Here is a 20870-nt window from a genome sequence, read left to right as displayed (position 1 = left end):
GTTATTTGCCGCTTCCCCTTTCGGAGGAAGACCAGTCAGTAGTTTAAAGCGGCCGGCACATCAACAGCATCCACCGCCTCCACCGCCTCCACCTCCCGTATCATCTTCAGAATCACCACCTCTAACAGAACAATCTACTTACACCAATGATCGGTCTTCCTTGACGGCTATAGCAAACACTCTAGTTGGACTGAGGCAATCTCATACGGATCCCAATACACCAAAAACAGACTCGATCCCACAGCTTCCTCAACATCCGGAAGGCCAGTATAACCAGCAAAATTCACTGGACGATATTTTGCGCTCGACAGTCTCAAAATGGTGATTGAGATGATAGATAGCGAGGACATTTGACCTCCTTTTACTTTGACATCAGTAATGCCAATTAGCACTGCATGTTCGCTTTGATTTCTTTTCACCGTCCCAGAATAATAAATCACTACTACAAAAGCGAAACTCTTCTCCGACCTTTTATACACAAAAATGCTACCCTACTAGATGTCAATGGCCATGAGAACATTGCAGGTAACAGCTATCTTCTGAGTTCCTTCCTATTAGGGCCTTTCATTGTCTGCTTGCATTTGTTGTCACTAGCCTGCAGTTTGATTTCGCCCTTCACTATTCTCGCTCTCCGGTCCCCGGTGCCCCCCGCCGCCACGAACAATGCCCGTCGGATATCGGCTGCTCTGATCGGCTGTCAACGTCAAAATCAGCTGATCTGCTAGCTAAAGATGACAAATGTTGCACGTGAATGGATGTGACCGTCGGATGTTCGTCCTGATTTCCACATGCTATTGATTGTAGAATCAATTATCTACCAGCGAGATAGGCTTGTGCTATTGTGTTTTGCGATTGTATTTTTGTGCTATAATATTCTTAGTTCAGCGACTTCTTTTCTAAGACGATTGTGCGGTTTCAGGGTACTTCCGCCGGATATTGGTCAGCTGTTTTATTGTTTTACAGCATTGTTTCCACTCGCCCAGAAAGGCCCAGATCCGCTTCCCCGCGTGGAAAATCTATCCCATAAAACTGCTTTTACTCCACAGCAAAAGTGAGACCGCGGAAGAGTCCCTGTAGCACAGTTACCAGTCTTGAACGCCCATGTTTGCTTATCTTCTGATTTGATTTGACTACATTCGATTTAATAAGTGTTAATATTTTTCCTTTTATCGATATCGCCTTTTTTGGCAGATACTTCTCGCATATATCTAGCCACTCACTTAGTTTGTCTCGCCGGCTTTCTTGTTAGCTGTTCCTCCTCCTTACTGGCTTCCCCCATGCTACTACCACCGCACCCGCCGGCTGGCACCGACCCCACAGACCCCACAGTTTCTCTGTCTACTACTTCGGCCTCGACGACCTCATCTCTAACCTCAGCTGCGAGCTCGGCAGATTCTGCTGTTCCTTCTTCCCTTCCTACCTTGTCTCCTTCCTCCTCGCTCTTGGTTGCTCGTTCACCCCCGACGGCAAACATGCAGTCGTCGTCGACGACGTCTCCTCAACTTTCTGTAGGCGCAGTCTCTTCTTCTGCAGCCTCTGCTTCGTCCGCTACAGTGACGCCGGCGACCTCTACGACCGCCGCTGTCGCCCCTCAACTTCACCAACAGCAGCAGCCCCAGTTCTCTTCTGCTCTGGCGGCTGCCTCCTCTGCAGAACTCCGGAAGCTGAAGCGCCGAGTTGATCCTGCTAAGCGTAAACGTATTGCTCTTGCGTGCGACTCATGCAAGCGCCGAAAACAAAAGGTATTTCCTTCTCACTCACTTATACGCCTACCCCCTCATATCTTACTAATCCCAACTGCAGTGTAATGGAGACCACCCTTGCTCTATCTGTTTAAAGAAAAATTTTCAGTGTCACTATACTCCTACGAGAGCCGATCTTCTTCCTACGACACCCGCATTCACTTCTTCTCCTTCTCCCCAGGCCGCAGTTCGAGACTCGCAAAGTACCCCTTCTCCCAAACTATCCTCGTCGAACCCCACCATCTCCACCGCATCTTCTATGGCAGGCTCCTTGGCACCCAGTACTTTGACATCAGTCTCCTCCTCTACTGCGATCTCCTCTCAGGATTCTCTCAGTCGGGAAAAGCTACACCGAAAGTCTTCGACGAACACGATTTCACACTCTCACTCAGTTGATCAAGAAGATCGCCGACACCATTCTTCCTTTAATGGCTCTTCGTCGTCGTCTTCTTCATATCTCTCCAAGCGTAGACGATCACGCGACCGCTCTTCCTCAGTATCAGATTCTGATATTTCTGACATGCCATCGCCAGGACCAGTTCAGCAGCACCAGCAACAACAACGCTATCGGCGAAAGAGATCTCACAGTCGTTCCGAGTATCAAGTTGAAACGGTTGGTGATGGTCGCAATACCCGTTTACTATGGGACGAAAAGGGCCATTTGCGGTACATGGGCGAAAGTGGAGTTTTGTCTTTTCTAGAGCAATCCCGAAAAGCTTTCCGAAAGGTTATGGGAGATTCTTCTTTCACCCTCGATCCTGCTCAATTCAGATTTATTGATGGGCCAACTCATACAGCCTCAATCATCCCTCTACAGCTCCCTTCACGCCATCTGACCAATGAGCTAATCCAAGCGTTTGACGATAATGTGCAGGCGTTTGATTACGTATTTGATATGGACCAATTTCGGTATCAAATTGCACAAACATATAGAAATCCAATGGGAGTTCCCCGGCATTGGTTATGTTTGCTACATTTTACATGTGCTCTAGGAGCTATTTTTGTCAGTTCTAAGCAAGAATTAGACACTGATAAAATAAGTCTTCCTAACTATCACAATTTAAATGATTCTTCTAGTTCGCCGTCGCTACCTAATTCTAATCTTCCTAAGGAATCTGGATCTCGAAGTCTGATAGATCCCGCTTTGTTCTTCGAAAGTGGCTTAGGTTTGATGAATGATGCTGCTGAGGACGGAGAATTATGGGTCGTGCAAGCATATCTTTTGATGTGTCTCTATTATCAGATTATTTGTAAACGCAATGCTAGTTGGATTCAATTAGGTAAGTTTAGTGCGAGTGCCGGATATTGCTTCTTGTTTCTTACCGCGTTAAATTGATTTAGGAGTTGCGATTCGTTTCGCTCAGGCTCTCGGAATGCATAGAAAGTGTGTTAATATGACGTTTCCTAAACCACAGCGCCTTTTGAGGCAGCGCCTGTGGCGTACCTTGTACATTCAAGACAGGTTTTGGTCTTCCAGCTTTGGTAGACCTTTAGCAATTGATGACTGCGATTGGGATGACCGTGATACTACAGAGCTTGAACAGTTAGATCGAACGGTGGTTGAACTTTCGAAACTATGTGAAATCACCGGCGATATATGCTTACTTGTCTATCGACCGCAGAGTATTTCGTCTTCAACATCTCAACGATTGGCAACGAGATTGCGAGAATGGAGCGATGGCCTTCCTCCCGATATTCAATTATCATCACTTAATTTGACGCCATCTGATAGGAGTACGTCGCTTAATGGAGACGATTCAGCGCGAAGACAGATGATTCGCAACCAGGGACTTCTAAGACTTCATCTTACTCATCTTAACAGCATTATTTTACTGACACGACCATTTTTCCTTTTGATGGTTGCTAAGACTCCTTCCGAGATCCCTGCTCAGGCAAAAACTGTGTCTCGTCTCTCGTCAGCCTGCGTGTTGTGTGCTGCGCGCTCAGTGGACTTGGTAATGACTTTCTTCGCACAGAATCAACAGCCTATTCGGTCACATTTAATGACTTACTTTATTTTTACTGCCGGTATTGTATTATTACTTGAGTTATTCCACCAGCGTCGATCGGAAGTCGAGTCATATATCACGCGAGGAATCTTTTTATGTATTTTTATTCTTGGCCATTACGGAAAGATCGATCCGTCAGCGAAGCGATATCGAAATATTCTGCAGGAAATGGATCGCGCCGCACGTGCGTCGCGATCTCTAAATTACAATGCCGGAGCTGACAGTGCCGCCCAGAAAAAGCATATTAGTCAAATCAATAGCCTTTTGAATCATAATGCTTCAGCTGGTACCAGTGCTTTGTCTAGTTCATCGGCATCAACTAATGCGAGTAGTGCAGTAGCAGCTGCAGCCGCGGCAGCTGCTGGGATGACTCCTGCTGCAGCTGCAGCCGCCGTACTATCATCAGGTGCTGAAACTGGAGGTTTTCATTTTATGCCTACTCCACGAAATAGTAGTGTAAGATCAGAGAGCTTGCCTAGGTCTCAAGTTGATGAATCTGCAGCCGCTGCTGCAGTAGCCGCCGCTCAAGCTTACCAGCAAGCTGCGAACCCAGACAACTACGATGATGAAAAATATCTTCATGATGTTCTAGGATATGGATATAAGGCAAGCGGGGGAGACACGACAAATAATCTTTCGCGCATGTTTCTAAAGGCAGCTGCGAACGATGGCCGATATCAGCTCCCTGGTTCACCCTCGCTCACAGCGACCAGTGGAACTGCTGGTGTGGGTGGAAGTTCCACGACAATATCAACTACTGTCGACGACGATCGCGGGCTACCGATTCGGAGTACTGTTCCCTCTTTTCTTTCACATCGATCGTCTTCTACTTCGAATATATCGGCATCTGCAGCTACCAATAATGCAACCAGTGCAGTTGGATCTGGGGCGACACCTGGAAGTGCAAAAAATACACCTGGCAGCAGTAAAGATGGTACTCTAAATATATCGCCTGCGGACGCCATGTCGCAGTTTTTAATGGACGACACGTTCGGAGTTGGAGGGAGTGGAAACGAAGATACGAACATGGACTTCTCTTTTGATTTAGATATGATGGATTGGATTAATCTTGCTTCAAGTGGGCCTGGAAGCGTCAATGGTAATGCTGCTGGTGGTGGTACTGCTGCTGCAGGAACAGGTGGTAGCGCAGGAGGAGCCACCATTTCTGGAACAGGTAGTAAATCTGGTCCTAACAGTGCTGAAAGTAGTTCTAGTGGTAATAACGGCAATGGCTCGAATAATTCTGGAACTGGTGGTGTTTCTGGTGCTGGATTTGAGGAAGCTGTTCGTCGTGCCAATGCAGAATTGTTTAATGGTCCTGGAGGGGCCAGGCAAGGAGTTTCGCTTGGAGGAAGTGCAAGTACTAATGTTGGTTCGGTGTCTGGAGGTCTGCCGTCAAACAGTAATAGCAGTGTGGCCGGGCAGTCTTATGATACAGTATTCCGAGGATTAATGATGAATGCGGAATATTAAGTTAATTTTATTTTGTTAAAAACCTGTTTCATTAGGGATCTGGGCGGGAAATGGAATAATGATGCTTTTTGGGGATTAATTAATAGGAATTATTTATTAATATATATCAACTGTATAGAACTTTTTCCAAGAAAAATCCGTCCAGTAACCTGCTAGAAAACCACTCATATCACGAAATAAAACTCCAAATTATTCGAAAAATGCAAAACGAAAAATTTAAAACACCGGAAAAGGTAATACATCAGTGACCCACTCGAGCCAAGGGCTCCATTCCTGGTCATTCAAATAGCGTCTACATATGATCTGCACATCCACACGGACACGTTCTTCTTGCCACCATGCTGCAAGCAAATTCATGACTGCCAGAAAGTGAACATAGACTATTAAGGCAAGCTTGTCGCGGTTTCGAAGACGATTGTGAAAGGATTCGGATTGTAAAAACGGCCAGGTGACAACATATTTTCGGAGCTCGGCAGGACGCATGTGACGGAACGCTTGCACAAGTTGCGAAAGCATGTAGATGCCCGGCATATAAATTTCCAGTTCAGAGGGCTGAGAGTTGAACCGTTCAGTGCAGAGCCGGGAGAGATCTGCAAGAGCCGGTCGAGTTTGTCGATTTTTAGAGGCGCAGGAAATCGATGTCGATGAAGATGCGGGAGTAATAGACGAAGGAGTTGACGCAGAAGGTACTGGCGTCGTCACAGTAGTCGCTGTTGACGAGGGTGAGGACGAGATCGGTGAGTCCGAGGGACCCGTTGATGAGGATATTGTTGACGATGGAGCGGGAGCCGATGCCGCTGCAGTAGAAACAGCTCCTAGTGAAGAAAAGTCAATGCCAAAAATAGACTGCAAATTAATTCCCGTATGTTGATTCATCATCTCGTGTACAACCGTCCGAATACCTAGCAGAATTGGAAGCCAACGATCCACAGACACAATGAGTTCGTCCGATTCGTCTTCCGGTATGCTTTCATCGGCCCGGTCTTTGAAAGCAAAAGACTGAATCGCAATCAGACTTCCTGCTACCGTCATCGCCTCAACTTTACCTGGCCCTCTCGGTCCTGCGATTTCAGCCCGGAAAGTCTCGAGTGCTCGCTGTCGGTACCAGACCTCCGCCTTCTCAAAATATAAGTCGCGTTCTTGTTGTTCGGGAGTTAGCGTTATGTCTTTGACAGATCCTGTAGATCCATTCAACAGTGATTCACGCTGCCGCTGCTCGTCTTGTAAATAGCGCATGTGAGTCGATGCGATGGTGAGAATAGCATACATAAGAAACTCATGACCAAATGCCATTCGGGGAATTTGGTTCAGCCATAAGTCTCCGTCTGTAATATCTGTAAATGTGGGAGCTGTTACGGTAAGGAAATGGTGGAGTAGTTCGAGCTGTCCCATATTGAGGCGAGAAAATTCGGTGTCGCCAAGGTCCCGAGGGTCAGTTTGCAATTGCGTATTTCGGCGAGATTTCGGTACAGCTTGTGTTGATTCGGTATGGGGTGAAGAGTAGTGGGTAGAAGCGAGTAAAGGTTGAGTCATCAGATTAGGTCGTGTTGTCGCTGAAGATTCAATCACAACCGGAGAAGGTTTGGTAGGAACAATTGGAATCGGCTTGATATCATTCAGCAAGGTATTGCTCTCTCTATGTTCCAATTTTATAGGACTTCGTCCGTCAGGTCCATCATTGTCGGTTAAATAAGTACATGTCACTCCATGCTTGATGCAATTAAAACATTGTGGTCGTTCCTCATCGCATTTGATTCTTCGACGCTTACAATTTGAGCATCCCTTTCGGGATTTGATGTGTGACTTTCTAGGACGTATCATTCGTAGCGCGGCATTGACTTCTGTCGACCCTAATTGCTGCGGAGAACTAGCCGTGGATAACGGCGAGGTAGTAGAGTTATGAGAGCTGGAGCTGATATTGTGAATAGGATAACTCGGTCCGTATTGCTGAAACCCAGAAGTTGATAATCCAGAACTTCCAAGAACTGGTCCAGTCGGTTTGCTTTCTTCTAGCGAATGATTTAAAATGGCATCAACAGGCGACATAGGAAACCGTTCATGGCTCGACGGAGAATGCTGGGAATTTGGACCAGACAGTGAAGGACGCCGGAAAGTAGATGATGCCAGCGAGGGAGCAGACTGTGGCAGAGGCAGTGCTATAGATCCTGTTGGTACACTCATTGGCAACGATAATCCGGATCCGATTGAGATCGTAGATAAAGAGGGTGAAGTCGAAGGTGCACTTCCAGCTACTGCTGCTGCTTGTTGAGTAGCAGCAGCCATGGTCGAGGGCGGAGGAGGTGAAGCCGTCATTGAGGGGTCAAAATCAAGGAACAGCAACTGTTTGCGACCCGGGCAACGCAAACAGCTCGTCAGATTCTCACACTGAAAAGTACCTTTGACTCAGAAAAGCCAATATCACAGTGAACAAACCGAAAAATGGTCAAGAATGTAAATGGAGCTAAATCAATCTAGCTCTGAATATTCTTATCTTAATCTCAAAACAATTCCAAATGTCGGGACCTTCTTCGGTCGCCTCATCGCATCTGGCAAGTGAGTCATGTGACTCAAATCAGGGATTCGAAGACCTAGTCCTACTTCTAAGAGTAAAAGAAGACTTTAGTTTTTGGAGCTTAATATAGCAAGTATGCATTGATAAAAATAAGTCAAAAAATAATATATAACAAAAACTACTGTAAAACTGCCTTGATTATGTCAAACTAATATCCAAGTTCTTCATTGACTGTATGGGTCCTGGTATCGTCCGATATTAAATCATCCATCCTTACCTGAACGAAGTTCAGCTGTTATGCACGTGATCTAGGCCCAGATGAGTCTTGGTCTATTCATAATCTCTCATCCATCATGAGTAAGCAGTATGTAGAGCTCAATTTAATACAAAATGTACAAGTGGTATACCAATATACAAAATATTCCAATATAATTCACCAATAAAAAAAACCATAATCGCGTAGATCAATGTAAAACCAACATGTCCCAAAATCACACCAAATCATATAATACAAACCAACATTTTAAAGTTCATCGTCAATCTAATAGTTTTCTGCTAGTCCCAGCGAAACAAAGTCCGGAGTCCCAGCCGTAGCCGAGCAATTGTATGTACGTTGATAAGCCAGTTTCGGTAAAATTCCCGCTTTCATGCCTCGTTCATAGCTCCATTGCGTCGCCTGCGTAGTCTCCGTACGCCACGTCCAGTACATGAATCCCCAGCCTCCGTTGCTTTCAAAAGCAGTCATCTGTGACTCAGCGCTCATTAATAGATATTCACGATATGCATCATCATAGCTGTCCGGATCCGTGTTCGTAGGATCGCATGTGCAATTTGAAGGAACTGGACATGAGGGCGTCAGTACCTGACTGGACACGTCGGACACATTGTATGTGCCTTCCCAGCGGGATCCAACGCCAACATTGTTCAAATACAGAAGACAATCTGTATCTGCTTGTGACCATTCACCCACAATTGTAGGTCCATGGCCAGTGGCAACGTTTGTAGAAATCTGCATATCTGCCGTCCAAGTGTCGCAGATATAATTGATCTTAGCCGAGTGTGACATAGCAATCAGTCCTGTGTCAAAAATCATATATTGATGCACGTCAAGAATCATTTTGGGATATTCGCTCTCGTTGAACACTCCTTCCCAGGAAGCGACACCTCGGAACCCGTCGCCAAAGACAATATAATTCTCGTAACTCTCATCTCGTGAAATATCGTACGCCTTCTTTGTCCATTCAATGACCTTGGTGCTGTTCAATACCAGCATATTGGGCTCATTCACCAGTCCATATAGCGTGACGATGTTTTTATATCGATCTTGCGCAAAAAATTTAGCCAACTTACGATGTAATTCCAAGGTCAGATCTCCATAGTAGTCACCCTTGGTACCGTTGAGCCACAGAGCACTACCCTGGTGACCAGAATGGTTCCATCCATTGGCATTTCCAGGGACTGAGTGAAGATCCACAAATACGCGAAGGCCATATTTACGAGCATATTCGATCGCTCGAAGTAGATAGCGCCATGAAACTTTTTCAAGATAGGGATCGCCATCAAGATTTCCGACTGCCCAATAAGGATAAGGAATTCGAACATGATCTAGTCCAGCGGCACGGATGTCAGAAAATGTCTTCTCGGTTATCCAAGTAGCATAATGCTTTTCAATAACATTTTGAAGATCGTCACCAAGTTTCTCGCTGAGACTGTATTCGTCAACGATACCCTCAGATAACGAATATTTTTCAAAATATGATGGCGTAATGAATGGCTCGATAATAAGCCAACCACCAAGATTAACTCCTCGAATTGGATTCTCAGTGTAATTAAATGCTTCATCAAGAGCAGGAACATGACTGTTAGCCCGAGCTGAATCATCCCAAGTGCTATTTAGGCCCATAATAGAAAGTTCACCCACTGTATCATTGGTGAACGTAGTATTGAAGTCAGTGGTTGTGTACCAAGTTGAGATATCCAAGACTGTATTCTTTGCCCACGAAGGAGTGCTGTCCGAATCTCCGCTACTCCCGGAGCTTGAACTCGAATTTGAGCTTGAACCTGAACTTGAGCCTGAGCCAGAACTTCCTGAGCTCGATCCAGATCCTGTACTTTGGCTGCTGCTCTTAGAGGAATTGCTATTTGGCTTGATCACAAGCAGGCCCACCGGGATTAAGACAGCGGCTGCAATAACAAGAACAAGAGCAAGCAATATCAAAAAAACGTAACGCTTCTTCTTGTACCACGGCCGAATGGAAGGATGTTCGACAGCTATAGGCTTCTCTAAATTGTCAAAAGGAATGTCTTCGTATCTCATTCCACCCCGGGGATAGTTAGTACGAAACTCGTTTGGATAGCGTTCAGAACCCAAATTGATGTTGTAGGGTGCACCAGTCAAATCAGACTGTGCCTCCTCATAATTATCAGACGTCAGAGGCCTGTTGGACGATGCATTCGAAGACGAGGGAGAGCTTCGAGTAATCCGAAAAGACATTTTCAGATTGTCAACTGGATGAGCAAGCCGTAGAGTGACGAGATAAGGAAATGCGCGACAGGTCAAGAAAGAATATTCAATCTGGAAGACGAACGGGAATTAGAGAATTCTAGCGTACTGTAGAGCAGGACAAACGAGCGAATTGATAAATGTGATCCTTAAACAAAAAACAATGATTAGGAAAAAAAAACAAAAGGAAAGAGATCAAGATGAGATTTTGCGGAGATCCCTTGCTTGATATAGCAACAGGGAAAAAAGCGACGATCAACCCATCTCGGCCCCAGTCTTAACGTCTAATGCGGAGTCTGTTTCGGGAAGACTCACTAGCCACATCGACCTTGCATCTAGCTCCCCTTCCGTCCAAGATTTCCGCTAAGGCAGATCAATAGCCGGTTAGGGTTAATTGTGGCTGAAAACACCGCTAAGCGTGACTTGATCTTGCGCAAGTCAAGATAAAAAGATCCGTAGCGGAAAGCCATCTGCGGCTCGTGTGGCGCATGTTGCCATCTAGCTGGCATCTCATAATCACTCACAGTCACATATAAGTCACAGTGCAGTCATGTGATAGGTTATCGCGGCGCTGTCCGTTCCTTGCTTGTGGCTCGGATAAATTGGGGATTCTGTAAACAACGATTGGTTGGGATGAAGTAAACATTGTACGCATTGTACGCAGAGTAAACAGAGAGCAGGAATAGTATTGGGCAAGGCTGTAGTGAGAGCAAACGGCTGAAATACCTTTCTCGTTTCGAGATTAAATTCCTCATCCCAAAAAAAAAACCTTAGCTGTATTAGTTTGTAGGAAATTAAATGCTATTCATATTACTTTTATCGTCCTTCCAGTCGCTACAATCGTTGTTTGCTATTGCTGGCCGCTGCCACCGCTGCTCCCCATAATGCACTCTTCTCTGCTGTTTTAAGAACCAGTCTTCGACTAGATATTCTCTGGCGTCTGCACAAGAGATCCACAAAACCCTGCACTCGCTGTCGAAATCCAGAATAATATTCTATCACTGATCCCGTCACGGCCACAATGACCACTTCCTCGCTTCCCCTGGCTCTACTCGTCCCAACCTCGTCTCCCACACTCTCGCCAGACAGACCTGCTGCTGCAAGAGCAACTAATGACGCGGCGACAATAGCCGCTGCACGACATGATACGGCGTAGAAAACAGATTTCATCACTCGAATATCCATGACCGAAAATGTGGTTAATGGCGTGGTTCGTGCCTCCACTTCGCGCCTTTGAATGGGATGTCGGGCCAGCAATTGCTGCCGTGCAAACGTCGTATCGGGCTCACCTTCAACGATAGACATTGTTAAAGAGTCAACTCCATATTCTTTATCAAATCCAGTTAGACTAAAATCTCTTCCTTTGAACAGTCGATCTCGTAGAATGCAGCGCGCAATTTCAGGTATGTATCGACCTGAGCACAGTTGTTCTAACGGCTGGAATCCTGGTTTCTCTGACCGATTGTCAATCTCCCGGTCCCAACGCGTCAACGGTAATACGCCTGTCTGTCCCCCAAACAACGACAATTCTGTGTTGACAATACATTCTTCACTGCTCTCTACCGCCAGCGGATTACAATGAGCAAGCCGATCTTCGTCCAGAGATGTTGTCGCCACTTTGATCGATGCGTTTAACCCAGTCCCCACAATCAGCCCAATCTTTGTCTTTGGGTCTACTTGAAGCTCAGAAAGAACAACCGCAACACTATCATTGACAATCGCACATAATTCTGCATTCAACCCGGCATCAGTACACGCCTGCATAAATGCAACCTTTATATCCCAGCCAAGAATCTCGTCGCATAAATTTGAAAAGCCTTTGCCCATACTCAAAATCTTCCCGCTATCAGCGCCTACACTGGTAAATGGAAAACTCCATGTTAATCCCACTTTCACTTTTTCGTCCGCACAAATCCATTCTCGATCCTCAGCTATTGACAATACCGATTGCAATTGGCTCGCGATCCAAAGAAAGAAGCTCCGTCCGTCGAGATTTCGCACACCCTCATCGAGTGGATCTGAGGTTTGATAATGCATCGTACGTTTAGGTTGTGAACCATCGAGGTCTGGAATAAACTCCACTAGAGCTATGCGTAGAGTTGATCCGCCAATATCTAAGGCAGCGTATACTCCCTGTTCGCGACCAGTAGGTAAACCATAAAGATAGGAGGGAGTCATCGTCAAATCCATATAGTCAGAGGAGTTGATAGTGTGCTCTCTCGCAGCTGAAGACGAAGAACTTTCTCCGGGGTTCTCATCGCTTTGTAATATCTGATCTCGATGTAAAGCACAACTCATAGACTCTGTTAACCTGCTAACGAGAACATCCAGTGCATCGCCCGAAATAGATGCCGTCAGCAAAGCGATATCTGGATCCAGGTCGACGGTAGTCGATCCTGTAGAATGCATGTCTAAAATCTTCTTGAGATATGGATTTTGCGAATACTGTGTAGAATCCAGCGGTCTAATCAACTCTAATATGTGGGGGAAACTGTAGAAATTGCTCCAATGGAAGTGGAGACCGATCCCTGAGTTCGCGTTAGTTCTCCCAACGGACTGCCCTTTCGATTTCGGACTCCTTGGTACGGAGCACCCATACAGAAGACTTACGAGGGAAGCATTCTGGTCATTAATCCAAGGCCGAACTATCAATCCAAATTCCCAATTAGACTATTTGGGATAAAATTGAAAATCAAATTATATACATGCGCGAATGCTGTAGTAAATGGTGACCGTGGAATCTTCTCCCGCAGCAAATCTTACTCACGCTGATTGCTCGAAACCGTGTGGAAGTTCCATGTCTTGTTCATTTTTAAATCTTCCAACCGAACTTCGAGTCCGGATATTGTCGTATACAGATGGAGCTACATTATTGTCTATAGCAGCAACGTGCCACTCATTGCGGGAAACTGTCTCCGACTATGACGATATTTGGCGGGCTATATTGCATCCGCTTTTACGCCCTTCAATTCTAGCGGGCGAGCCAATTTCATGCGCTCCGTATAATTCGTTTCGTGAATTATATTACCAGCTACGTCAATTTATTTGGTTTACGCCTGGTGTTTGGCATGGTGATCGAGAAGCGCATGGTTCGATATGCATATCTAGGTATGATCCAGCAACCGGCCATATAATAGCACATGAGCTGTTTGTCCAGTTTGACCGATCTGAAAGTACAATTTCTCCGTGGTCATACAATCCTACCGTACTTGTCGACCGAACAGAGCTTCAAGTTATGCTTTCTCCTCTGCCAATCATTAAATTCACATCTGCTACGAAATACAACAGCTATCATGAAATTCCCCAGCCGCGTTCACCAAGAGGTATGACTACCAATTTCTTCCACGCTACTTCCATTCCACTTAGTCGGCGCTACAGTCCTCAAATGCGTCTCTGGCCTCCGCCTTTGATTCCCTCTGACGACCGAACTCGAAACGAAAGCCCTACCGGATTTCGAGGAAGTAATTCGACCGTGGCTGATGCCAGCCAGAACCTATTCCGTCTCCGTCGTTGGATTTCGTTTGCAAATTCCGATGCATACGGTGTGATCATGGGTGAACGGGTCGAAACATTTAGTAAACTGGATCCTGCATTGTACACTCCGGATGACAAGCATCCTTTCAAAGGTATCTGGCTCGGAGATTACAGCAGTCATGGCGGAGAATTCATTCTGTTCCATCAGCCTTCACCCACACGATTAGAAGCAATCAAACTGACGGGCGATCCAAATGTTCCTCGAGGAGAGTTTACATTTGTCATAGATGATCTTTCCCATACAGAACGCATCGCGACAGAGAGCGAATGGCCGGGAGCTAGGGTAGTTGCCGGTCAAGGTCAACTAGCTGGTCAAAACTTTACAAACTCTTGCATGGTTGAAACTCAGCTAATAATTATCGATAGCAATAAAGTAGCCAGCTACTGGATCGAACTCTTCCATATTTCACTTTTTCGAAGAATCGATGTAGCTGGATTATTAGCTGGAAGGTAACAAGTGACCAAGAATCAATTGTGTATATATATTTCATTGGAAGTGATGAGCTACTCTATAACTCAAACAGCATATTCAATAAGTTCAATTTCATGCAATTTTATCTAAACTTTAGAACTCTCCAAAGATTTAAATGTTTCAGGTATATCCCAATACTCTTCAAAAATCTTTTTGGTCATTTTCGAGGCCTTCATCAGAAGGCCGATCTCAACGAGATTTGTGAAATCCGACGAACCAAGCTTTTGCTCAGATTGCAAATTCACTTGACGGGAGACTACTTCCGTAAACTTTCCTAAAATATCTTGATCGCAGTAGTGAGGATCTGCATACAGAGCTTCAGCATAGTAGGCTAATACAACATCAGCTTCGGATAAATACTTTAGCTTACATTCTGTTGAAAATGTATTAAGTATGATTTTCACACGCAAATTAAAGCAAGATATTCGAGGATTATGACGGTATTTAATTCCAAACTGAAGCATATTCTGCATGAAACTCCAAGCACTGCCCTGATCACTAAATTCGTAGATTTTCTGAATTCCACAAAGTAGCCTTTCATCATCAGATCTAGCAGGATCGTCAAGTGGACAAAAATCTACAGAAATAGGAAATGTTAAGTATTCCCAATTTGCAAATCGAAGACCGTGAATAATGTATTTCTTCGCCATTGAAAATGGCTGCTCTGCTTGTTCTCCCAGTCGACTGATCAAATCCATCATTTCGTTTAATTGCTTCCTGCTCGCTACTTGCTGATAATCTTGAAGTCTTAACCATTGACGATAAAGTCCACTCTCTTTTTGATATTGTCCGTTCAAGTATCGGGTCTTTTCAAGTGAAGCTGCCGATTGAGTCGCTGGAATCGCACCATCGTTGACAGGAGAAGGTACTGATTTCAATTTCACAGGTCTACAGTCTGTGGATTTCCGGCGTATCCAGGGACTATATAATAATGGAATCTTTTTAACTGTCCAGAAATGGTTTCTATGCCTCATATTGACAAAATGCTGTGCATCATGCTATATAATTTGAAGCGATATTTGTGTTCCTTTTGTTTAACCGGACAAGATTAACCTTGAATTTATGAGATTGTGAGCTCAGACGTCCCAACTGAGCAGTACCTGTTCGCTCTATTTCCCATTTTAATTCACATTTATTTCAAAAGTTTTTCCAGTAATTAGAATGCTAAGGTTTTCAAGTATTTTCTTTCGACGAGAGAATTTGATCAAAATATTGGACAATGCTATGGTTTTTGTTACCGTATAGCTCAGTTTGAGTTAACCATTGAGTTCTAGCATGGTAGTTTATAATATTTCATGTTTCTACAGCGATAACACAATCAATAACAATACAAATTAAATCGAAAAAGGAAACATATTTATTCAGCAGCAACTCTGATCTCAAGTGCTTAAGAGACGCCATTTACACGTTTCTACTGCGGTCAAACGTTTGTAATTCAAAGTTTCATGTTATCCTATCAAGACAGTTTACAATATTTAACCGATAATCCTAATAAAAGTCAAATACAGTGAGCTGTTTTAGCAGTTTCTGCGATAGTATTCTGAAATGATAAATAGTTCATGCCTAGAATCTCAACAGACTTTGAGCAATCCAAGCTAGGACATTGATCGGCATCTTTGCTAAACACTGCTGAATTATCTGGAGTATTGAGATACTTATCTCTCATCTCTTTGAAAGCCATTGAAGCTAATACGACTTCTAGGCTCAAAATAGAGCTCCGTGATAGAGCGTGATCAGCACAATTATATATTCAGCGCTGTCATTTGGTATCGAATGCAATATCTTTGGTTCTCATAAAATAAATTAATTTATTTCGTTGCATCAAACTGTAATTGCACTTGGTCGACCTCTGTTCTCATGTGCCGCAGCGATCATCGTTTGCTTTCGTCGAGAACTGGGTGAAATCATTCCAAAGCTGGACCAACTCTTCTCCGTTGATTCAAGCGCTGCTACTTAAACATATAGTCCTATTTAATTAACCTTTTGATAAGCAGTCATACTTTATACATCGCTAGGTTGAACAGCACAATCTTTTTGCCTAATGATGCCTACCCGCAAATCTGCGTGATATTCGTTTCGGCTGTCGGAATAACCCAAAATATCAATCAATAGTTGGCGAACTCCGAGAGAATAAAATTTTCATTTGATTCAGTTTCTATTTTGTATACTCATTTTAAATTTGAATTTATGTATGCTAAAATCTTGATCGCACACGTTGAAGAAATTAAGAAGATTTGCCTGCGAACATGAAGTACAACCTCAAAGGCGCTATTATCGTGTGAGAAAACTATCGTAATTTGGTCCACACTGCTATACTGCTGGTTGACTACATTAGATTTAAAAGATTGGAAAATTATTCCAACCCCAAACTACATAATCAGACAAAGACAATTATTCATATACATCTGGCAATTCAAAAATCATGTAGAAAATTGGAGCAAGATTAGATTCTTTGTCAACTTATCAACATGAGCGAAAACATAGTTATGATATGCCTTGATGGCCAAGTTGGTAAGGCGCAGCACTAGTAATGCTGAGATCAACGGTTCAAATCCGTTTCAAGGCATTAACCTTAATCTTTTTGTTTTTCATCACACGTTTCTTCATTTTTGGAAAATGTAATTGCCAAGTGTTTTTTATGATAAAACTTGTTTTACTATATGCATTTATTTTTTTGGGTTGTAGTTTGTTGGCTGGCAGTAGTTTTGCAGTGAAGTCGAACTGACAATCGTCAATCGATCATTACTGAGATTATGAAACCGGTTAATTAATATTAGCCTGATAATGATTGTATATTAATGCTCTCATTTCAACTAAATAGTCCATTATGATTAAATAAGATTCATTGGTAACCATAACTAAGTCTAAAAATTAACTAAATGCATGAAAAAAATAAAATAATTGCAGCACTCACGATTCCAGCGTGGTCTCCCACCGCAGTACTAAGTGAGCCCATAGTAGCTTAACTGGAGAAAATCTGACGGGGTTCTGTGCTTTCTACTAGGTATGACCGCAACTGATTTCATTTGCTTTCTTCCTCTTCTTTATCTCCTCAAATTCACCTACATTTAAAACCATTTTCCTATTTTCACCCCTTCCTTTCCTCTCCCTCCCCCTACACTCCCGCTTAATCCCACATACAGTCACCTGATCACGCGTCCTCCTAAATCCATAGCTAACGCGTCGCTTTATTCTACCTTCTACCTTGGTATTCTCAGCACGATATGCCATCAGGAAAATAAGCAGTGAAATTAGGCTTGATAGTCTAGTTCCATTATTATATTGCTTGTTGAATTCCGTTTAGCTATCGACTTGTCTATACACAAATTTCACTTCATAATTGGATACATCTCAATCATGCCATTTATGAGCAATTAGGTTACAATCAGTCAAGCTTTGTGAATTGAGTCTTGACGCGCTATACGAACAGTTCATGAGAGAGCTTGAACAGATTGATCAGAAGCCGGTTGGTAACATGCTTGGAGTAGAGTTCGAATTTCCAACACTTAGTGTACTTGATGTGGTCCGAGAAGACTAAGGCTCGGATCTAGAATGAGTGGGAGTAAGATTGCTGGTCTTGGTCAGTTTGATATCGTTACGGCAGGAATTTCTGTGAATTTAGAGTTGAAAACCAACGCTAAATTGATCTCCAGCTGTTTCCCAAGAGTTTTTTTAGCGTTCAGGAGAGGAATATATGCAGAACCCGCTATGTTTATGGCAACGTGCCAAAGTTTACCAACCTGCTAAATTTCGAGATACCTACATTCTTCTCTAGACTCTAAAATGAACCGGTAGAACTTCACCTACAGAGTATTTGACATTGGAAGCGTATAATGCTTACTTAATATCGTAGCTATTAATATGATTAGTTCGATATTGAGTTCGAAATGATTTGTTTTATTTCCAGTCCGAACTGAGTTTAGGGTCGAAGTCATAGCACCTTCGGTACACTGAACTAGTATTAGATTCACAGGGATCCTTATTCTATGATCAAGCCTTAGCAGTGACCATGCAAACGTGGATCTGTGCTTCAAATGATTATACCAAAGACTCAACCACTGACCATCTTCGGCAAAACTCCGACTGAACTTCATTTCCCAGTAGTCTGAGAAATCTAGTATATTTAAATAGTGATTAAAAAAATAGTTGATGTATACATCATCACGTAGTGATCGCATATCGTTGTTTAATATGCCAAAATGTGTTCAAGACAAGGTCGAGAGGACAACAAATTCTTAACTTACAAGTCAGGGAGATAATAAGATAGCAAGAATTTGATGCAGTCTAATTTAATCCAGCCAGTTAAAATTCCTGATCTTAAATAGTTTTCAATAGGCACAGTGGTTTGAGTAAGCTAGAATCAACTTCTACTTTTCATATCATCTCTCTTGCTGTTCGGCCGATGTCGCGGGACAGCAGCAAAGCTGTAGTACAAAGAGAATTAGAGCATGAGGCTAGCAAATCTTAAGAATACATCTGTAATACTATACCAAGTAGATGGCTTGATGCCTTATCGTATTCCTACTACTGTCTGGTTCTATTTCAAACGCTGGTGTGTCAAAAGATTAGTATTCAATATGACTCTACAACGCAAGAGAATTTGTTAGATTCTGATTTGGAATGTCAGAACTAAACTTTATTCATATCCGTTCCCGCCAAATGTATCTATAGGATGACGAATAATTCTTCACTATCTGTAAATTCTACAGTTCCGATTGTGAGGGGAGAAGATATCTAGCGCTTGAACATTGTAGACGCCGGCGGCGCAGCTTTCAGAGTTTCTTGGCAAGCCGAAAAAGTAATCTACAGATAAAGAAGACCAAGGACTGATAAGAGATTTGACCTTAAAGATAAGGAGACCAAAAATATATCCATTTTTATAATTGAAAATGCTTCTTTGTCTCTAAATCTATCATCAAAAGATATGGTTGTGTAAATTCGCATGAAATACTTTACAAATTGGCCCGAGTGTTCGGAACATACACAAGAAGATGAGGTCCGTGCAATTAACCTAAAAATCTTGATCCAGATTGCGAAAACCAGGGGGAATATTCGCAAATTGTCTAAATGTTATGCAATTCTCAGATTTTCTTGCGTATTTTGTCATTCACTATTTGAAAAATTATTATTGGATCTGACAATAAACTGAATTGGATGTAAGAGAAAGTGCCAATTCGACTACACTAGATGCTAAGCAAATATGGTTTGATGAGTCTCGTGTACTGCCAGATCATGACTCTCTGCGATGGCTCGAAATCAAGAGTCCAAGTAAAACAATTAAAAATCTTGGTTCGAACTGGAATTTATAAATTGCATCCTCTTCTGTTTATTCGAATTTCGGCAGTCAATTACGCTAAATAGCTGCTGATTTCAACCTGCGGAAGCGTCAGCTCCTAGCTCTAAGTAACTTCGCATCCTCATAGCCGGAGGGTGGCTATTGCAAGTTTCTGTGATTGCAGCACGTAAGTAATTTTAACTCAAACGTTGTCATATAGATAGCTACAGAAGTAGGGGGCGCTCAAGCAGCGGTTGAATTGAGGGAATTCAAGTCGGTATTCTTCAAGGAGACTACTAGAGAGAAAATATCGGTCTAAATTAGCAGAGAGATACTCACTATATTCGAGCGAGTGCTAGTTTAACCAATAATAAGCTGATAAGCTATCTTTCGTCTCTTGCTACATGATTCATCAACTAGCGAAGTATATCTCCTATCTCCTTCATGAAATGCCGAAGGGTACGGAGCGGCTAAGAACTTGGCGTAAGTCAAGCTTATGTGACGCCGCAAATCTTTCATCAGGAACAGATCTTCAGTTCTCGCTGTCCTTTGCTCTATGAAATAGACGTTTTGGGCAAAATATTTTTTTACTGGCAATGAACGTTGGTCTGCATTGCGTATAATCAGCCCGCGCTAGTCCAAGAATAAAATAACAAAGTGCTGTTACAGCTTGATAACTAGGTAGGAGAGGGTGCTTGTTTCAACGACAAACATATAGATACGGCAGGTTCAAAATGGCTTGCATTCGGATCCACTCTCAACGAGTTACGAATGAGTTTTTATTTTCTCTATATAACGGTAGTAGTAATTATGTGTATACATAATTACGCCATCCACTAGTAGGTTTCCTATTGTAAGGCTATTGCAGGCAGAGAGATGGCAGCCACAATATTGACACAGTTCCTACAAAGATATAAAAGCTTCATTACTTTCCTCTTGGCAACTTGAAATTTATCGCCTTGGTCAGCATTACTCCAAGTTCCTGAATTATTCACACATTATAGAGAGCTGACTTTTATCCATTCTGGGAAGTATATCACCGGTAAGCAACAGCTCCTTGCTCAAGCCATCTCTATCATATTAACTCCATAAGATGGCTTCTCCTATATTAGACGATGAATGCTTGGACGAAAAAAAGCTGGTCATTACTCAGGTTCATGCCGTTGATTCTGATTATTCATCGTTTTCGGATGAGAAGAAGGAGAAGTTAATTGAAATTAATGCATCTCTGTCACGAGATGAAGTGTTCCATCGCTTAGGAAAGTTTGACAAGACTCTTGCTTTGGCTGATGAGGTTAGTAACAGAGTCGCGGAATTCTTGTGTGATCGTGTGTTCGAAACTACTCCTGA

At 43.2% G+C, this 20870-nt stretch overlaps 6 protein-coding genes and 1 non-coding gene across 7 annotated transcripts; 3 read left to right on the top strand and 4 right to left on the bottom strand.

The window, feature by feature from the left end:
* Positions 1 to 1277: 1277 nt before the first annotated feature.
* Positions 1278 to 5224, top strand: V1516DRAFT_665247 (fungal-specific transcription factor domain-containing protein; the record flags this gene model as incomplete). The annotated part of the gene is made up of 3 exons (XM_066920662.1): positions 1278 to 1742; positions 1804 to 3022; positions 3084 to 5224. 3 exons carry the CDS (start codon positions 1278 to 1280, stop codon positions 5222 to 5224), a joined length of 3825 nt encoding a protein of 1274 aa, XP_066775965.1.
* Positions 5225 to 5287: 63 nt separating this feature from the next.
* Positions 5288 to 7706, bottom strand: V1516DRAFT_677824 (uncharacterized protein). Its single transcript, XM_066922658.1, has one exon. The coding sequence runs from the start codon at positions 7535 to 7537 to the stop codon at positions 5441 to 5443; it is 2097 nt and encodes a 698-aa protein (XP_066775964.1). The 5' UTR covers positions 7538 to 7706; the 3' UTR covers positions 5288 to 5440.
* A 100-nt stretch (positions 7707 to 7806) lies between these two features.
* On the bottom strand, positions 7807 to 10491 carry V1516DRAFT_677823 (glycoside hydrolase). The gene has a single exon (XM_066922657.1). The coding sequence runs from the start codon at positions 10228 to 10230 to the stop codon at positions 8278 to 8280; it is 1953 nt and encodes a 650-aa protein (XP_066775963.1). The 5' UTR covers positions 10231 to 10491; the 3' UTR covers positions 7807 to 8277.
* A 582-nt stretch (positions 10492 to 11073) lies between these two features.
* Positions 11074 to 12066, bottom strand: V1516DRAFT_626523 (uncharacterized protein; the record flags this gene model as incomplete). The annotated part of the gene is made up of 1 exon (XM_066919752.1): positions 11074 to 12066. The coding sequence occupies one exon, from the start codon at positions 12064 to 12066 to the stop codon at positions 11074 to 11076; it is 993 nt and encodes a 330-aa protein (XP_066775962.1).
* A 765-nt stretch (positions 12067 to 12831) lies between these two features.
* V1516DRAFT_677820 (uncharacterized protein) lies at positions 12832 to 14344 on the top strand. The gene has a single exon (XM_066922656.1). It carries the CDS (start codon positions 12965 to 12967, stop codon positions 14225 to 14227), a length of 1263 nt encoding a protein of 420 aa, XP_066775961.1. The 5' UTR covers positions 12832 to 12964; the 3' UTR covers positions 14228 to 14344.
* On the bottom strand, positions 14332 to 15219 carry V1516DRAFT_686486 (uncharacterized protein; the record flags this gene model as incomplete). The annotated part of the gene is made up of 1 exon (XM_066923663.1): positions 14332 to 15219. The coding sequence occupies one exon, from the start codon at positions 15217 to 15219 to the stop codon at positions 14332 to 14334; it is 888 nt and encodes a 295-aa protein (XP_066775960.1).
* A 1519-nt stretch (positions 15220 to 16738) lies between these two features.
* Positions 16739 to 16811, top strand: V1516DRAFT_t62. Its single transcript has one exon. It is a non-coding gene; the product is annotated as a tRNA-Thr (tRNA).
* Positions 16812 to 20870: the final 4059 nt, after the last annotated feature.

The sequence above is a fragment of the Lipomyces oligophaga genome, assembly GCF_038497815.1.
Source record: "Lipomyces oligophaga strain CBS 7107 unplaced genomic scaffold V1516scaffold_6, whole genome shotgun sequence".
NCBI classification, from domain to species: domain Eukaryota; kingdom Fungi; phylum Ascomycota; class Lipomycetes; order Lipomycetales; family Lipomycetaceae; genus Lipomyces; species [Lipomyces] oligophaga.
Note: the sequence above shows the minus strand (reverse complement) of the source record. Positions and strands in the feature narration are given on the sequence as shown.

What these genes read in the sequence shown, in the direction of transcription:
- V1516DRAFT_677824 (XM_066922658.1), bottom strand. Translation starts at nt 7,537, where the DNA reads ATGACGGCTTCACCTCCTCCGCCCTCGACCATGGCTGCTGCTACTCAA.
- V1516DRAFT_677823 (XM_066922657.1), bottom strand. Translation starts at nt 10,230, where the DNA reads ATGTCTTTTCGGATTACTCGAAGCTCTCCCTCGTCTTCGAATGCATCG.
- V1516DRAFT_677820 (XM_066922656.1), top strand. Translation starts at nt 12,965, where the DNA reads ATGGTGACCGTGGAATCTTCTCCCGCAGCAAATCTTACTCACGCTGAT.